At 36.9% G+C, this 17,651-nt stretch overlaps 1 protein-coding gene across 1 annotated transcript in view; it reads left to right on the forward strand.

Annotated features, from left to right (window-relative positions):
- Positions 1-17,651, forward strand: part of PTPN21 (protein tyrosine phosphatase non-receptor type 21) — a 46,232-nt gene that overhangs the window by 11,118 nt on the left and 17,463 nt on the right. Inside the window, 10 exon segments of the mRNA XM_032113262.1 lie at positions 3,258-3,427; positions 6,074-6,171; positions 8,466-8,533; positions 8,978-9,048; positions 10,364-10,451; positions 10,654-10,742; positions 13,163-13,250; positions 13,940-14,019; positions 15,834-15,894; positions 16,484-16,568. Coding sequence (XP_031969153.1) covers positions 3,258-3,427; positions 6,074-6,171; positions 8,466-8,533; positions 8,978-9,048; positions 10,364-10,451; positions 10,654-10,742; positions 13,163-13,250; positions 13,940-14,019; positions 15,834-15,894; positions 16,484-16,568 — 898 coding nt within the window.

The following is a 17,651-nucleotide window of genomic DNA, read 5'->3' on the forward strand; positions in this document are numbered from 1 at the left end:
CTTTGGTCTGTAATATTTTACATGGCTTGTTTAAAGATATGCTGGATTCCAGAGGATATTTTAAAATGTGGAAACATTTTTCTTAGTCTGTTATGCCAGTAACTGCTTGGTTCTGTGTGTAGGCAATAAAAAGCAGTCAGTGTTCCTAAGAAATAGATGTACTTAGATGATCATCATGCCTTAAAATTAGTCTATACATTCAGTTTAAATGCAGGGTGTAGAATCAGGAGTTATCTTACATCAGCGAGTTTGTAACAGTGGTGATGTTAACAGAAGTTTGTGCTCTTTTTCTCCTCACCTTTGTTTTGCATCTGTGCTTCTATGAGGTTTAAGTACACCAAGGCTGCAAGTGAGTTATCCAAACAATTGCTGTGCTTTTTTTGGGGTATATTTTTAGTTGGTTTACAAACATGTTTGTGTGATATGCTCTATAGAACTCTTTCAGCTGTAGCTGTTACCCTTTGCTTTCAGTCTGCCATGCTGTCATGGCCGCTGCTCTTCCAGAATGTTGTGGTTCCACATTTCAGATGGTGCTCAGCCGAGGCTGATGTGGTTGTCCTGTCAGAGAAGTGGGCTGGGCCAGAGCAGAATGTCAGCATCATAGCCTGACTTTGGCTCCTGTGACTGTGTACATGGTGTTAACAGTCTTGTGATGAAAGAGAAATACACCTTTTTATACGCATTCCTTTCCTTACTCGGTCTGCAGGAAGGATTAAGGACTAGTCAGTCGTTCAGTACATTTTATCCTTTCCAGCATGTGATGTTGCAGTGAACATGGTATTTCTTTCGTAATGGAGTTTCTGTGGTACTACTGTTTGGGTTTTTTTCCTCAACATCTTATGGAATTTAAGATACTGTCTTCAATATCCTTGTGGGGTGGTGGTGGTCACCTAATGACTGGGGGATTGAAGAATGGAAATAAAATGTCATTTAAGGTATCAGCAAACTTTGTTTGTCTGGACTGGAAAATTTAGAAATCAGTGTTGTTTATATTATTTATATTCAGAGCCGTATTTCTTTTGTCTTCTTGAAAGTCAAAGTATTTATGACTTCCTAAATTTTACTCTTGGCTTTCAAAATTTAGAAGTGATGGCCACACAGTGTCCACCTGAGAAAAATTTGCTTTGTAGGATTTGCTTTACAGAGAACTCTGTTTCTGATTTGGGAATAGTCTGGTTCTCTGTCATGATTTTTAAACTTTCCCATTCTGCACATTCTCTAGATATCTTCCTCTATACGGAAAAAAACCTGCTTTTTTCTTCTCCGAACTGTTCTAATTCAATTGATTTTCTGTATTATAGGCTATCTTTTTATCAGAGGGCCAGAGTTGTTTTAGAGTTTATAGAAGGCATCTTAAGGTTAAATAGGCAGATTTTGTCTGAACATACTTATTTTTTTATCTTGTGAATACTAATTTTGCAATTACATGGCAGCTAGCACTAATTTTAACTTAAAGGATTTTTTTTAAACCTTGGGGGAAAAAAGCCCACAAACACCAAAACCCACCAACAATCAGTTAGAACTGTGTTTGTGCTAATTTAGAGAGGAGCAAAGAAGTACATTTTGCCAGTGTGCAATGCCAAAGGAACATTATGCCTTAGAACTGGCTCTAATTTCCTACTTTTGTTAATATCCCAGAGAAAATGTTTTTATGGAATAGATGGTTTTATTAATTTAATGCTACATCTTGACTTTTGTGCCTTGAATTACTCGATGATCTGTGCTGATACGGAGCACTGATTCAGTGCTGTCCATGAAGTTTGGGATAGGGTATATGTGGTTGTTGCACACACAGTGAGCCTGTCAGAGCTGTAAGGAAAATCTGAACTCCCCTGAGGGTGGGCTCTTCATCCTTTTTAGACTGTAAACTAAGAAGATGTATGTGTATGAATTTTCAGCTGTGTGTATGGGTGAGTTTTTGCGGGAATGTACTGAAGTGGCCTTCTCCTACTATGAGCTGTTTCTCTCCAGTGAATTTCAAATCTGTGCTCCAAAGTATCAAAATGCTACAGCTGTTGAGAAAACAACAGAAAATACGTTTTTGGTAGGGACACAAATTTTCGATAACTAATTCACAGAAATTATTGATTTAGAGAAATCATGATAAATATTTGCTCTGCTTTATAGAATTTCATCCTTAAAAGCTTTATTTTGTGTAAGTTAAAAATGTCTGAAAATATGTAAGGAAAAATATTGGATTAAAGGTGTTGGTATTTCTACAGTTTCTACATACAATAAAGGGTATGTAGCAAGGACTTGGAGAATTTTAATGTAAATACCTACAGACTTAATTGGTAATTTTTAACATTCACTTATCTGCCTCCCTCAGTTAAAACACTTCTAGTTATGATATCCAGTTTGGTCTGATAGTGACATGAGTATTTTCCAATCCACATCTGTTTTCTGGTCCAGAACTGCATGAAATCAGTACTGTGGGAGCAGATTTTAGCCAGTTTAAACATAGCGGAGAAATTGAAATTTTAGTGGGTGACTCTGCAGTATGGATTTAGGACTGTCCTGTTCTAAAGACAAGAGCAAGAGAAAAATACTCTGATCCAGACTCCTTCTGGGAGAGGATCTAGTGGAAGTTAGATGGTGTTGCTCAAGTTGCTGTCCAGTGGGATTTTGGCCTTCCAGGGCCATCCTCAGCCTCTCGCAATGGTCTGTTTCATTGCATACTGTCTGTTCTGTTTTAGCTTGGTCAGGGGTGCCCTCTCAGGCAAGATATCTTCCTACTCTGCTGTATCTGGTCATTTTCCTGCTTGTGGAGTGAGCCATGGATATGCTTTAATGAGCTCAGCTTTGACTGAGCAGCTGTCCTTTGCTTTTTTGTCCTTCAGCATCCCATGTGAGCCGCCTACCAAGTCCCCAGAGAAGCCATGCTTTGCTCTCCTCTGTCCCATGTCATTTTCCATTTGCCTTCCTCACTTCCCTTAGATTTCCTGTCACACATGAATGTCTACTACTAGCATCTGTGAATTGCCACAACAGAGTTATGAGTTATGAATTGTTTGCAAGTAAAGAGTAGTTCTGGTACAGTTTTAGGTGGGGGACCTTATGTAAGCGAGTTGATTTTCTGAGTGTAGTGTCTGCTTTTTACGGTCAATGTCTCTGCAGCTCTGTGAATTTTCAATAACCCATAGCCTTAGTCAGTGTTTTAAAACATTTATTTCTAAGTAGCAAGACTTTCTTACAATGTATTTTATCTAATATCACAATATTAACTTTTTTTCATCATTGCAATGCCTCTTTTTCAGATTACATATTTCAGTCTCTGGTATTATAATAAGCAGAATCAACGCAGATGGGTAGATTTGGACAAGCCTCTGAAAAAGCAGCTGGACAAATATGCCTTGGAGCCAACTGTGTATTTTGGAGTAGTGTTCTATGTGCCTACTGTTTCTCAGCTTCAGCAGGAGATTACCAGGTAAACTTCTTACTATAAACTTCTATGTGTTAATAAATTTGCTTTCAGCATTCTGAAATGTATGGTTTATTTAAAAGTTGTCTGCTTTCCACTCCCCTACCTTTATAGAAATGAAAACTATTTTAGGCAGAATTTATGTTCAAACCGTATGCTAATGTATCTTTGGAATATTTAAAATATGTGATAAACTAAGCAAGCAACTAACTTTTTTTATGATCTTAGGAATCTGCTCAAACCTGTTTTAAGTAACAGGCATACCTGCATGGTCAGACTTTTAATTGTTTTAGTCCCTTCATGTTTGACTTTTAAAATTTTGTTGGTTGGTTGGGTTTTTTTGTTTTGAAAATTCATGTGTTGTTTTTGTGGACCTCCATCCTACACAAAGCACATGCAGATTTTATTAAGCTGTGCTTTCCTTTGTTTTGCTTTTAGTACTTTCTGTATTTTCAGTCCAATACATTGGCAAGCTACAGGTTAGACTTCAGCTTGTGATTTTTTTTTTTTTTGTGTATAACTGAGCCATAAATATGGATGTTAATTCTGGTATTATGCGTTTGTTTCTACTGTGAAACTGGGGAAAATCACATAATTATTGCTGACTGCAGGGGGAAAAATAGAACTGAGCATACATACTGGCCAGTTATTCCTATGGGCCTGTACATTGGCTTCTAATGACTTAATGTTTATAGTTCTAATTTAATTATTTTTTTAATAGGCAAATGAGTACAAAACCCATAGCTGAATTACAAATCTGTGTTGTTATTTCAAAAATATGTGCTTGTATTAACTAACCCACTTAAGCTAAAAAATTTAAGTTGGCCCTGCTTTGAGTGGGGAGTTGAAGGAGATGATCACTCAGAGGTCCTTTTCAGCTTAATTTATTCTGTGGCTACATGAAACTGTCTTACATACTCTGTTCCTAAAATACCCTGCCAGACACCTTTCCTGCTAATTATGATGTGAAAGCTTTTGAGGGTCACCAGGTGCAGACCTTGTGGTGCAGACACTGGTGCTGTTATATACTGCTCAATGCTTGGCAGCTTTAGTTTTTGGTTTTATGTGTAATTTTTGAATTTTTTTTTTCCTGAAAACTCCAAAGTTTTGCGCTATTTCTCAGCAATTTTAGTGGCTTAAAAGTCTCTGGTTCAGATTCTGTGTTGTTGTACTGGGATGCATTAGAGTAAGATAAGTATCATGGTGTTGCATTGAATAGCTAAAATGCCTGCAGAACCTTGAATAGTCTTCTCTGGCATTTATTTGAAGAATACGGTGTTTATGCTGGAGCTTTAACAAAAATTTGGCGGTGTGCTGCGAGGTAGAAAGCAGGAGTTTATGTGCCAGCCTTATGCTTGTGTCCTAGAGGATGGTACTTACTTTGATATATGGTAGTAAGAGTCTGGGTTAGTTTCAGAAATCTGGATTTTTTCATGCCTTTTCGATACAAATGAGATTGAACATGTTTAAGCAAATTATATGTTTAAGGTACACCAGGAAATGGAAATGTTATAGATAAAAAGAGATGTGCTCTCCAGAGGTAGTGTTAAGATTCTTTATCTAAATGTTTGCTTTTAATAGCAGTTCTATGGAAAGAGCTTACCTTCTGCTTCTTGACTGGGAAGACTTGTTTCCCCAAATGGCTTGGGCTTTTCCCTTTTTTTAAGGCCTGGGTTTAGCCCCAGCTGTTCTTGTGTGTGTTATATAGGGATGTTACATACTCTCATATGATATACTGGGTTTTTGTATCAGGATCCCCAAGAGTCTAAACAATATTTATAAATTATCACTGTATTTACCAGGACAGCAAACAGTAATGGAAGAGTGCTGTCCATTAACATGAATAAAATTTGTGTGGAGTTTACCTGACCTTTCTAATCACTGAATGAATTATAGCACATACTTTAATGTTCTCAGTATTAAAGCCTTACTTCACAAGAGTTAACATGCAATATGAGGAAGTCAAGAACTTTTTAAAACTTGACTTACAGAAGAAAAATGTCCTCCTTGGCTAAGTCTGTCTAGCTGTAATGGCAATTTTGAGGTGTTTTGGACTCCAGATAGGAAGTTCCGTGGGTGACTGAAAGGGGTAGAAAAGTTCAGGCAAATAGTGGCTCAGTCTGTGAAGAAACAGTACAGCTAGTAGTGGTTGCATGTACAAGAGATGATGCAGGAAAAGCTTAGATTAAAAGAAAAAGAAACGGTGCCTTGAAAGTGAGAACAAAATGTACAGAGAAGTTGTAATGCAGAAATGAAAGTCACTACTGGGATTGAGGGAATGCACATTGTTAGATCTATTGGAAGAGAATGCAGCAATACAGAAGCAGTTTACTGAACATTGTGGAGAGACTATAGCAACAATTTTAAGGAAGGAGGAGGTAAAAATAAAAAAAAGAAGAGGGATTGGTAGTAGATAGAAATTGTGGAGATTCTTTAAGATCGCTGATTCTAGAATGGTATGTGAAAGTTAAGGGAGGCAGGAGTTTTAAAAGGCCTTGAAGTAGTGGGTCCAAATGATGAGGAAGACTACCCTCAACTCAAACTGGGGAATGCAGAGAGGAATAGGAAGTGCAGGCACATTTTTCTGCTGTCTCTTAAAAATTAAGAAGCCCATGCTAGCTTTTGCTTTTTTTTTTTTTTTTGCCCATGTAGGTATCAGTATTATTTGCAATTGAAGAAAGATATATTGGAGGGCAACATTCCTTGCACGCTGGAACAAGCAATACATCTGGCTGGTTTGGCAGTTCAGGGTAAGTAAGAAATTATGCCAACTAGCTAATGTTGAATTAGAAACTTTGATGATATATTTTCTATTGTTGGTTTTCTATTTGTCACTCAAAAGACCCAATTTAGTAAGTTATGAAAGGAGCTTGCTCCTTAGGACTTTGTCATACGGACTGAGGAGAGGAACAGTTGGATCAGTGGCCCCGAACTTGCTTCTGTGCAGTCCTCAGATACCTGTGTATCTAACATGTACTTTCAGGAGCTGGATTTGAAATAGACATTGGAGTTCCTTTAGGGGCAAAGGCTTTAGTTGTCTGCCTACATCAACAGACCCTTCCTTTGTTTCTGTTAATGGAGACTGTTTATTCTGACACATCTTCATAAATAAGCAACTTTGAATGTACAGCTGTACTTGTATTTCCATTTTTTTATCCCAAATTTCCTATCACATAAGATTATTTCAAGTTAGTGTGCGAGACTGTTAACAGTTCTTGTGTTCAAATCACTCCTGAAAACACATTTCTGTGATACATATGAAAAAGGCAGCTTTATTTTTCCTAGCTAGGGTCAGAGGGGATAGAGTATATACCAGTCCTGAGTCTGTCTGCACTGATCATGTCTGGTGTTCCTTGCAACGTGCTTGTCTGACATTAAATCTCTCAAAAGTTTGTAATGGCAGCAGCTGTGTTTAATGTGTTTGTGTACTGTTATTTGTATATCATTCAGAGTGAATGCCACTTCAGTATATCTAGCAGCAATTGTAAACCTGCCAAAACTGAACAGGACTTAAAGTCATTGGCAGCATGTACAACCAAAGATTTTTTTGTATTTTTTTAGTTATATACATTGATTGTATCACAATAAAGATGATGATCTTGTTTTTTTTTAAAATGTGGTTACCAGTGGAGTAGGATAAAGTGTATTAATGCCTTGTTTATATAACAGTGAATCGGTTTAATCCAAGCCAGGTTTTAATGGTCTTCAGCTGAAAAAAATCTTGCTCTGTTATTTCCATGTCTTTGGACAGTGTAAATGTCTCTCTGCTCAGTGAGTTGTTTATAGAAATCTTTCAATATAACCCTCTTTCCAGATGGAAAATATTCATAATTTTAGCTTTCACCATCCTTTTTTATTCCTGTATAAGGGATGAACTGTACGTCTTGATAACACAGTGAAAAAACAACTCAAAAAAAGCACAGGTTCTAAGTTAATGTGCTCCAATGACTGAAGTAGCTTATACCAGGTAGGTTAGCAATTTTAGCTAGTGAATGAACAGAAGCAGTGTTTGCTGTTTCAAGTCAACTGGTTTCAAGAATGATCTGTATTTAAAATAAATACAATAAGTTAATTCTAAACACTGCTTTATCTCAAGAGCTGTCTTGGTATAGTGTGTCAGAGATGCTTCCCTTTCATATAAATAACTTCCATATTTTAATACTTAATACAAAATTGGTTCCTGACTGTCCCTAAAATGATACTGATATGTATGAGAGTCTGTGGTAATGTGAATTTTTGGGAGCAGCTGTTCCATGCAGACTGCTGTTCCATGCAGACTGCTGTTCCACAGTTTCTCTGCCAAGGCTGGTACATAACTTTTCCAGTGTAAACTGTTTTCTCTTCTTTGAAATGTTCGCTAGTCCTTTCCTGGAAACAGAGAAAGAGTGAGATTCCTTGAGATGCTCTTTGGCATGATGTAGAATCAAAACTGTTACATCCCTTCTGAGCATGCCCCTTAGTCTGGAAAGGCTTCTAGCTCCCAATTTCTGCGTGTCTGTGTGCAGGGAGCTGTAAAAGTTTTGTTAGCCAAAGGATGCTCCAGCTGCTCTGTGCAGTGTTTGAGTAAAGCTCCAAGTCAGAGTAGTCTGTTGGACCCATACTGAAGTATCTGATAGGAGGGAGTAAAGAAGATAGAGCCAGAATATTCAAAATTTGCCCGGAGAAAGCTCTGAGACAATCTGCTGTAGCTGATCTTGCTTAGAGTTAGATCTCTGGAACCCTCTTTCATCCTAAGCTGTTCTGTGATTAAAAAAATCAAACTACTAAAACACTAAAGAACTAAGGAACTTGAATGCTGATTGTTTTATCATTTCTTCTTCTTCTCTATCCACAAGGAGTGTTACCAACTTTTCTGAAGAAAAGATGGGATTTTTTTTACCTTTTCTCTTTATAAATGTTATTGATTAGTTCGTTCTGTTGTTTTGCTTTCAGATTGTAGTTCAATAGGATGAAGGTTTGCTACTTGGAGATCCTGCTGCAATTAACTGGGTTTTGAATCATTTTGTTAAAAGTGTTTGAATCCAAGATTTTTTTTATTTTTTAGCGGATTTTGGAGACTATGATCAGTATGAATCTCAGGAGTTTCTACAAAGATTTGCTTTGTTTCCAGTTGTAAGTACTTTCTTTAAATTGGTGCATTTAAATTATTAAATTGACAAATTTAAATCCTTCTTAAAATTGGTAAATGCAAGTAATTTTTAGGAAGATTCCATGCTCATCTATCTTACTGCTCCATAGGTTGTCAAATTTATTAAAGGTTTTCTTTGAGATTGGAGTGAGATATGACACCTTATATTACACAGAAACAAAGATGTAGTAAGATCTTTTCAATTTTGTTGTATATTGTACTGAAAAGAAGGTTGAGGTACAGATGGGAAAGTGGGTAAAACCACTTCAAAACAGTGTTTGTGCTTTTTGGGTTTATTTGTGCATATTATAGCATCTTAGCTCCAAGACTAGAGTGAAGGGTTGTTTCATATGTGTAAAGAAACTATAACCATTTGATTTTGTAGAATTTTTTTGTATTTCATTCCACAAATGCTGTTTTACCTTAAGGGCTGGCTACAAGAAGAAAAAATACTGGAAGAAGCAACACAGAAGGTTGCCTTGCTACATCAAAAGTACAGGTAACACGTCTAAAACTCTTCAATGCTTAATTTCGGTCTTCAGTAGCTTCTGTAGCTCAGAAAGTTGTGAATCTTGAAATACAGTTGGACTAATTTCACTTCCCATTTAAATGAGTTTTTTCTCTAGTACATCTGTGTTAAAGTCACCAGAGTTTTTGCTGAATGAAAATGAAAAGAGAACAGAATATTTAGTAAAATAAATGAGAGGATTCTGCTTGAAAAGAATACAGGACACAGTTAAATAGTGCCACTTCACCTGTATAATGCTTCTGACTCTTGTTCTTGTGAAGTTCTAACCCGAGTAAGGATGTGTCTTGGTAAACAACATTGGGAGTTATTGAGAGCAGGAGAAATGTGGAGACCGTAACTGTGCCAGAATGCCTCTGAACTTAGGTAGAAGGGAGCTAAGGTGCAGTACTCCAGGACAAAGGAAAGTTAAGTTCTCTTTATCGGTTCATCAGAGAAAAATGTTTGTGACTATGTGAGTAATACTGAATAATTTCCCCTGTATTGTTTTAAAACAACAGTTTGAAAATTGCAGTTTCACTTGTCTTTGAAATACACTTGTTACAAGATTGCATGGTTAAGGTTCAGCAAAGTAAACTTAATCTTCATGACATTAGGAAAAAGTGGAAGAAATTGAGAGATTTATGATTGAAAAAGTATTGAGAGACATAACAATGAGTATGATAGGACTTTTCACGTAGAAATATTGTCTTTTATGAGGTAACTGAGGTATGTTGGTGGGTAGGTAAACACAAGCTTTGAAGCCGTGTGATACTACTGCAAGTCTGTGAGAAAGCTTTGTCAGTTGGTCTATTTATAAAGAATTCTAGCTTTACCTACAGATCTTGTCCTCATGTTTTCAAAGTATTACAGTTAAAACTGTCAGCATTTAGAAGATGAAACCGTCTTTTCTGAAATGTAAAATGCCAGACTTCATATTTCCCCTACAGCAGTATAGGGGAAATGAATGTCTTGAACATGTGTGCCTCTGATAAAGTGAGGAAATGTGGAGAGACTGCTGGATTTGAGCGAGAATGTCATAATTGTCTGCCATTAGCAGAGATGGTAATTTTAACTGGTTTTTGTTGCCATTTACCCCTAAAGATGCCAGAGAGAAAGAAATTATTAGAATCAAAGTGCAAAGGCTGAGCCAAATATATCAGCCATTGGTACAGATAGAAACAGCATGATTTGATGGTTGCCTGGATGTCTTCGGGATGCTTTTCAAGCTTTGACAGTGTCATTCAGAGTAAAACAAGGATGATTTGTTCTTATTGGCAGTACTGGCTGATTGTTGTTTCATTTATAGAGGCCTTACTCCTCCTGATGCAGAAATGTTATATATGCAAGAAGTAGAAAGAATGGAGGGCTATGGTGAAGAGACCTATCCTGCAAAGGTAAATGGGGTTTTGATCTTTGGTTCAATTGCCCTTTTCTCTCTGTTTAGAGCGGTTACTTCCTGCCAAGAATAAATAAAACCCAAAACCCACACCATGCAGAATTTTCTCCTCCTGAATTATGGAAGCAGTTGTTTCTTATGTAACTTTGTGTTCAAAGACCTTTTTCTGTACTTGCATAGTTTTTTGCAACTTCTTACAGGACAGCCAAGGAAGTGACATATTCATTGGAGCATGTCTTGATGGTATCTTTGTGAAACACAAAAATGGTCGTCCTCCTGTTGTATTTAGGTTAGTATTGTTCTTTCATAAAATATCTTTGTGAACTTCACATTTTATGTGTGTTCCTCACAAGCATCGATGACTCTTAGATATGACTTGTGTTTATTCATTTGATTAACCTGAACATAGTCTTCTAGTCATCAGGCTATAGTGAGTACAGTGAATTCCAGAGGGAATTTTTCAATGTATTAACTGCAGAATGAATCTCTTTCAGACAGATTAATTCTAAGAATATACTGTTGCATTGCAAAACATTTATTGAGTCAAAAAGGAGCAATTCTCTGCACACAGAGCATCTTAAATCCTGAGACTGTCACATCAATTCATATAGAAATACTCACCTGTGAAATTGTCTAGGAGTTCCTTTCATATATTATACATATATGTGGAGAGTTACACGATAAAATTTGTTTTATTATTTTGGATTCATACATTTTTTTAGTTTATTATTGAATGTTCTAATAAATTGTAGACAGAGCTCTGACTTATCTAACACTTAAAATTCAGTCTTCATGTGAAATGGCTTCCCACTGACTTTAAGGGGGGTTGCTTGGGCATCTTTGGGCAGAATTTGGAATAAATTTTTAGAAGACATTTTGAGATTTTTTATAAAATGAGTCTCAGCAATTTATAGTTATTGCTAAAGCAAGAAAGGGTTTATTCTTATGAACTTTAATCTTCTAGAATTGAATTTTTGACTGAATATGAACAGAAAGCTTGAAATCCTATGGTCCAGCAGTTACTGGAACATCACTTCTGGTGCATTTCTGGGATTAGAGAAAGTAGCAACTGTGCTTCTTTCTGGTTAGTAGTTTTGTTTGACAGAATTCATAAATTCACTACTGTTAAATGTCCTTCACAGAAATTTCTGTCTCTGCTGTGATAGGAGAGCTGATGCTGAGATCTTTTTAATTGTCTGGAGTCATCAAAGTGCCCTGCTCTGCTTTCCTACAGCATTAAACAACAGCTGTACTTATCAAACACACAGAGAGAGGAATAAAGATTTGCCCATGCATTTCACATTAATTCTCAAAGAATTGCAGATGCAGTGTCTGTAAACATAGGAGAAAAGTTGCACATTGGGAAGCAACAGAAAGTTTCATATTCCAGTTTCAGAATTCAGTTTTCTGCTCTTTTGCTTGTTTGTTGTATGGCTATGGGCAATTCCGTCATGGGTAGCAATATCATGGTATTTGGGTGGCGATAAAGCATAGGCAAATGACCCATTAGTATAGTTTACAAAGACTGGGTTATGCTTGAGATTGGTTCAGGTAATTTCATAGTTGTCTCCAGAAAGGATTATGAACCAAGACCTTAAATTTGAGGGATTTTTGTTCTACATCAGAATGGAGACATTAATGTTTCTCTATCTCGTATACATGAGGGAATTGCTGTGGAAAAATGCTAAAAATCACCTCTATGTAATGAAAATGGGAGTCATATAAATACCTTTAGAGAGAGCCCTATATGCAGGTCATGCTTTTTCCATGTATTTGTGCACTGCAGAATATTCTTTTAATAAATCTATGATACGGGCTTTATTTACACTAACATAATACTAATGGTTCAAGCTAAATTTGCATTTAAAAAGAAGCTGAATAAATATATTTTATTTTATGCAATCTAAACTTTTTTCATCTGTCAATGTGCAAGAGTTCTAGAAAATATACATAATAATGCCTTAAAGGCTTTTGTTTAGTGTAGATTTAAATTTTTTATATGGTTTGCTTTCAAACAGTTGGGACATTATAATTTACTGATAATTAAATTTGTCTAAATTTGATTTTTTTTTTAAAGAACACTTGACAGAATTTCAAATGAAAGACAAGTAATAATTGTAACTACTGTACACGTTGTACATCTTCCCAAGAGTTACTCACGTACATGTTTTCCTTTCAGCAGCCATTAATGGTAAGGAAGTGATGGTCTGCAACTTGTTCAGATAGATTAATGAACTTTTTCACAGAATCATAAAATGATTTTTTACAGAATCATAGACTTACAGCATATACTGTCTTGAGAGGGACCCATCAGGACCATCCACTCCAACTCCTGGCCCTGCACAGGACACCCCAAGAGTCACACCATGTCCCTGAGAGCATTGTCCAAACACTTCTTGAACTCTGTCAGGCTTGGGGCTGTGACCACTTCCCTGGGGAGCTGTTGGAGTACCCAGCCACCCTCTGGGTGAAAAGCTTTTTCAGGATATCCAGCCTAAACCTCCCCTGACTCAGCTTCAGGCCATTTCCTCGAGTCCTGTCACTGGTCACAGGATGGAAGAGATCAATGTCTGCCTCTCCTCTTCCCCTCATGAGGATGTCCTCATTCCTTTATCTGCATTCTTGGTGGTGGTTCTGGTCTTCAGTCGCATTTTTAATGGTGTGGAAATCAGAGCTTGTCCAGTCATATCCTGTCCCTTTTGTCTGCAGGTGGCACGATATTGCCAACATGTCCCACAATAAATCCTTTTTCGCATTAGAGTTGGCAAACAAAGAAGAGACAATTCAGTTCCAAACTGTGAGTACATTTTTTTTCATTAAGTCATCAGTAAATAAAAACACAACTTAAAACTGATCATTTAACTCAAAGGTTAAAACCTAACTTCTATATATTTAGCAGCTTTGAACTGTATGAGTCAAATGTAATAACACTGCCTTTGGCCAGCTTTCTATGGGAAGGCATTAAGAATTGGATCTTTTACGTTGAGTACATTGAAATGTTTGGTTATGACGTCATAAAAATTTTCATCCATTCCAGCAAAATTTCTGGGATTTTTTTTTGACTTTTAAATTAGTGGCAATTAAGTTAAATATAGCCTTAGAGCTTTGCTGGAATGGGCCACGGCATTCCTTGCAGAATTAATTTTATGCAGCATCTACCAGTGGCTTTGTCAAATGGCAGCTGTTGACAATCTTATGGCAATCTTAACTATAAATTGTGTTAGTATTACAGCTGATAGGAGTGTCTTGAGCAAACAGCTTCTACTTTCAAATTTCATAAGTCTAAGAAAATTGTTAGGCTAGAGTGCATGTTTGGACCTGCAAAGTAGACTTTTAGGGAAAACCTGGTGACATTAATGAAGTTACATTAAAATGAAATTGGTCAATGGTAATTTAATCTTAAAAAATTCAGTGGCTTGTCTGAAAGCAAGTGAAGGGTATGAATATTTGACTTAATGCAAATGTTGGGTTTTGTTTTTTTGGCAGGAAGATATGGAAACAGCAAAATATGTGTGGAGGATGTGTGTGGCTAGACACAAATTTTACAGACTAAATAAATGCAGCCTGTAAGTAGTATACATTAGCAGAAGTCTTGGTGCCCTTGCAGCTTCCACTGGGAAGTGAAATCTCCTACTTCCTCTGTAAAGTCTTTACTGTCCTTTTTAGATGATAGTTATTAATTACTTGGGTTCATTTTCTTAATATTTTTTGAGAAAATATTACCACCAGTTTTTGAAATACATCCTGCTTTATAACAGAGGACAATATTAAATACTGAAATCTTACCATAAGTAATAATGTTTGGCCTTTGCTTCTGGATCTCAATGCTGTGAGATACTTCAGTTGCTTTGGGGTCTAATATTGCTAGTGCTTGTGAGCAACTGGAACCACGAGGGTTTTGGCCTGTGTTTGGGTGAACTGCTCTGAAAGGACACTAGAGGCTTTAAAAGGGTGGGCAGTGTATGTGAAGCACTCCTGAAATGTGCTGGATTGACAGCTGAGAGGTATGTGGTTCTTCAGATATCCCTGGAATCTGTATAGCTCAAGTAGCACCAGTGCAAAGTAAATTTAATACAATTCATCATATTAAATTTAAATGGGCTGGTCCCCAACTTGTAAATCAATGGCTGGAATTTGAGTTACTTTCTTGGTACAGCTTTCCTTCAGTTAAGTTTCTTCAGTCAAAGAATAGAGAATTAGACACGACTAGTCCGCTGTTGAAAAAGCATGATTCCCACATGTTTCATTCCTCTTCATACACAGGAAAATAGATGTTTGAAATCTACTGAGAACAGTAGAAAGATAATCAAGTATTTTGTGCCACAGGTGACTCATTAATGTGTTTAATGCTAATTTATTTGAGAAGTAAGATCAATTTGAAATAGAGTAAACCTCATACCTCAAAGCCTGTAAACCTGTCTGTCTTTTGAGAGTGATAAGAAGCATTGGTCGAAGTAGTGCATTTGTGGCACTTGTGCATTTCTGTCTGAACAATGTCAGTTTGTAGTTCTGTAGTTCCTGTATTGAATGTCGGTCTCTAGGATTACTTATTGCAATTGTTTCACTGCAACATGGTTTTACATGAGGTTAAATCCTCAAAAAAAAATCTGATTATCTCTACTTTTAAGATTTCCTGTCATCTGGTCCTGCAGCTGAAAACTGTCTTATGCATGCCTGTATCAACTTCAGGGGTTTTTTTTCTAAATCTATACATACCTTGTCTTTAGAGACTCCTTGGACTCTCCACCTGAGGAGGGCTCTCAGAAATCTTCCCTCATTCTTTCCCTTCCACGCTTTCCAATCCTTTCTCGTCCTTCACTTCCCAAAGGGTGAGCTTAAAAACATCTTTCTCGCTGAAAAATAGCAGTTCATTTGTATCATGCTGTTTTTTGACCTCTGTCTTGCTACAAGATACAGAGCACAGGTGCAGTGTAGGGTGGGGGGAAAAGGAGCTTAAGACTTCTGAACCTTATGTCCTGGAGCCAACCCAACAAATTATGAAAATTCGTTACCACTAGCATGACTGTTAGATCATACAAATGCTAATGCAGTATAGTCATGCTTTCCAGTTCCTGTAACATCTGTAACGTTACAGTCCCTAAACAATTTTATGTCTGACTTGTAGAACAGGCGATTTTATGTGGGGTTCAAAGAACTAACTACGGTATTTTGATCTTGGATTTTTGATTTTTGCTTTGTGATGGTGGCTAATGCACACAGCTCTTTTGAGACTGCTGTAAAGACTAACACAGGCTTGGCTCCAAGAAATGTAGAGTTCAAAATGTTCAATTTTTAATTGAACTTGGGAGTGTTTTCTGATGTTTGAAATAGGTCTTGCTATTGTTAAGAATAATTTTTTACCATAAAATTTCTTCTATAGACAAACTCAGCCCGTTACAGTGAATCCTGTTAGAAGACGATCTGCATCCAGGATGTCCATGGTAAGGAAAGCAAATAGCTTTATGTTTGCTTTTTTATGGATTTCAGTTGACTTTGAACCAAACATTGGTCCCTTTCAGTGAAATAAAATTAGTAGTGAAAAAGATGAGTGTAGTATGTGAGGAACTGTTTGTGACTTGTAGGAAGAGCTGCTGTGTAATATCTAAATTGTGGAATTAAAATAATTGCAGTGAAAAATATTTTAAACACTTCCATTTTCAGTTTGAATACTGTCTCTGGGACACTCTCCTAGATGTCAGATGGCAAGATACAGTCTTGGGTTAGTGGTGTATGATTTCCAGGTTTTCTTCCTGTTTTTTAAATTATTTTTTGTATGATCTCAAAGGAGAAACTTATATTGCAGATTTAGAGACATGGTTTAAGACTAAGGCTTTGTTTGTGTTTATTTGTAATATTATACACATATAATACATAATGCGTATTACTATAATGTGTGTAATGCTATATATAATACATACATTGTTACATGTATATATAATGGTATATGTTATATATTAAAAAAAACTTCAAGAATTATTTTTAAAAAGAATAATCAGTTTTTAAGTAACAGTAAGATGTTTGCTTTCTTAGCCTAAGCCTCAGCCTTATATGATGCCTCCACCACCTCAACTGCATTACAATGGTCATTATACTGAACCATATGCATCTTCCCAAGGTAAGTTCATTAAATCCCTGGCCACACTACACAGCTTTAGAAGGTTAAAGCTATAATTTGTATTTGTAGCTACTTCAGCTAGAGCTGAATAAATTAATAGGTGAACATGGGATAGGTTTGTACTAGAACAGTCATTGAAGTGCTTGCTGCTACTCTAGACACATAGGCTAATGTGAAATACAGTCATGGAATCACAGAATTGTTTAGGTTGGAAAAGACCTTTAAGATCATCAAGTCCAAGCATCAGCACAGCACTGTCAAATCCACCACTAAACTATGTCCCCAGGTGCCACATCTACATGTCTGTTAAATACCTCCAGGGATGGTGACTCCACTTCTCTGGACAAGCCGGTTCCAATGCTTGACCAGCCTTTCCAAGAAGAAATTTCCTAATATCCTATCTAAACCTCCCCTGTTGCAACTTGAGGCCATTCCCTCTTGTCCTGCTGCTTGTTACCTGGGAGGACGCAAACACACCTCACTACAACCTTCTTTCAGGTAGTTGTAGAGAGCAATAAGGTCCTCCCTGAGCCTCTTTTTCTCCGGGCTAAACAACTGCAGTTTCTTCCACTGTTCCTCCTCCATATCCTCTCCTATGGGAGATGAGCAATGCCAGTTAGGATAGCATATGCAGCAACTGTAGATTGAGGTGTCTTCTGTGAGTTTAAGCTGACTATTGCTTTTTTTGGTTCATGTATCAAGCTGGTATGGCATTGTGAGATCCTTGTCAATATTGGTCTTAATAGCTGCGAAGAGATTGCCCCCAGACAATTCACACAGCTAAAATTTTTTTTTAAAAAAGTAAATCCAGAATTCAGGAAGAGAGACATTTGTCTAAGTTTGCTAGACCGCAAGGTGTTGAGGAATTCAAAGGCTAAGGCAGGTTATGGACTTGGTATCTATTATATTGAAACAAAGAAAGAAAAAAACCCAAGCAAACCCTAGCTAATATTCTCAAGCAATGTAGACTCCTTATCTTAGTGGTCTACAGCTGAGTCATGGCTGCTTTCCCTCATCATTTTGATTGTTACACATTGTGTCTTTAATTAACAAAGTTGCTGCCCTGAAGGGCTGAATCTAATC

The sequence above is a fragment of the Corvus moneduloides genome, chromosome 6, assembly GCF_009650955.1.
Source record: "Corvus moneduloides isolate bCorMon1 chromosome 6, bCorMon1.pri, whole genome shotgun sequence".
Lineage (NCBI taxonomy): Eukaryota > Metazoa > Chordata > Aves > Passeriformes > Corvidae > Corvus > Corvus moneduloides.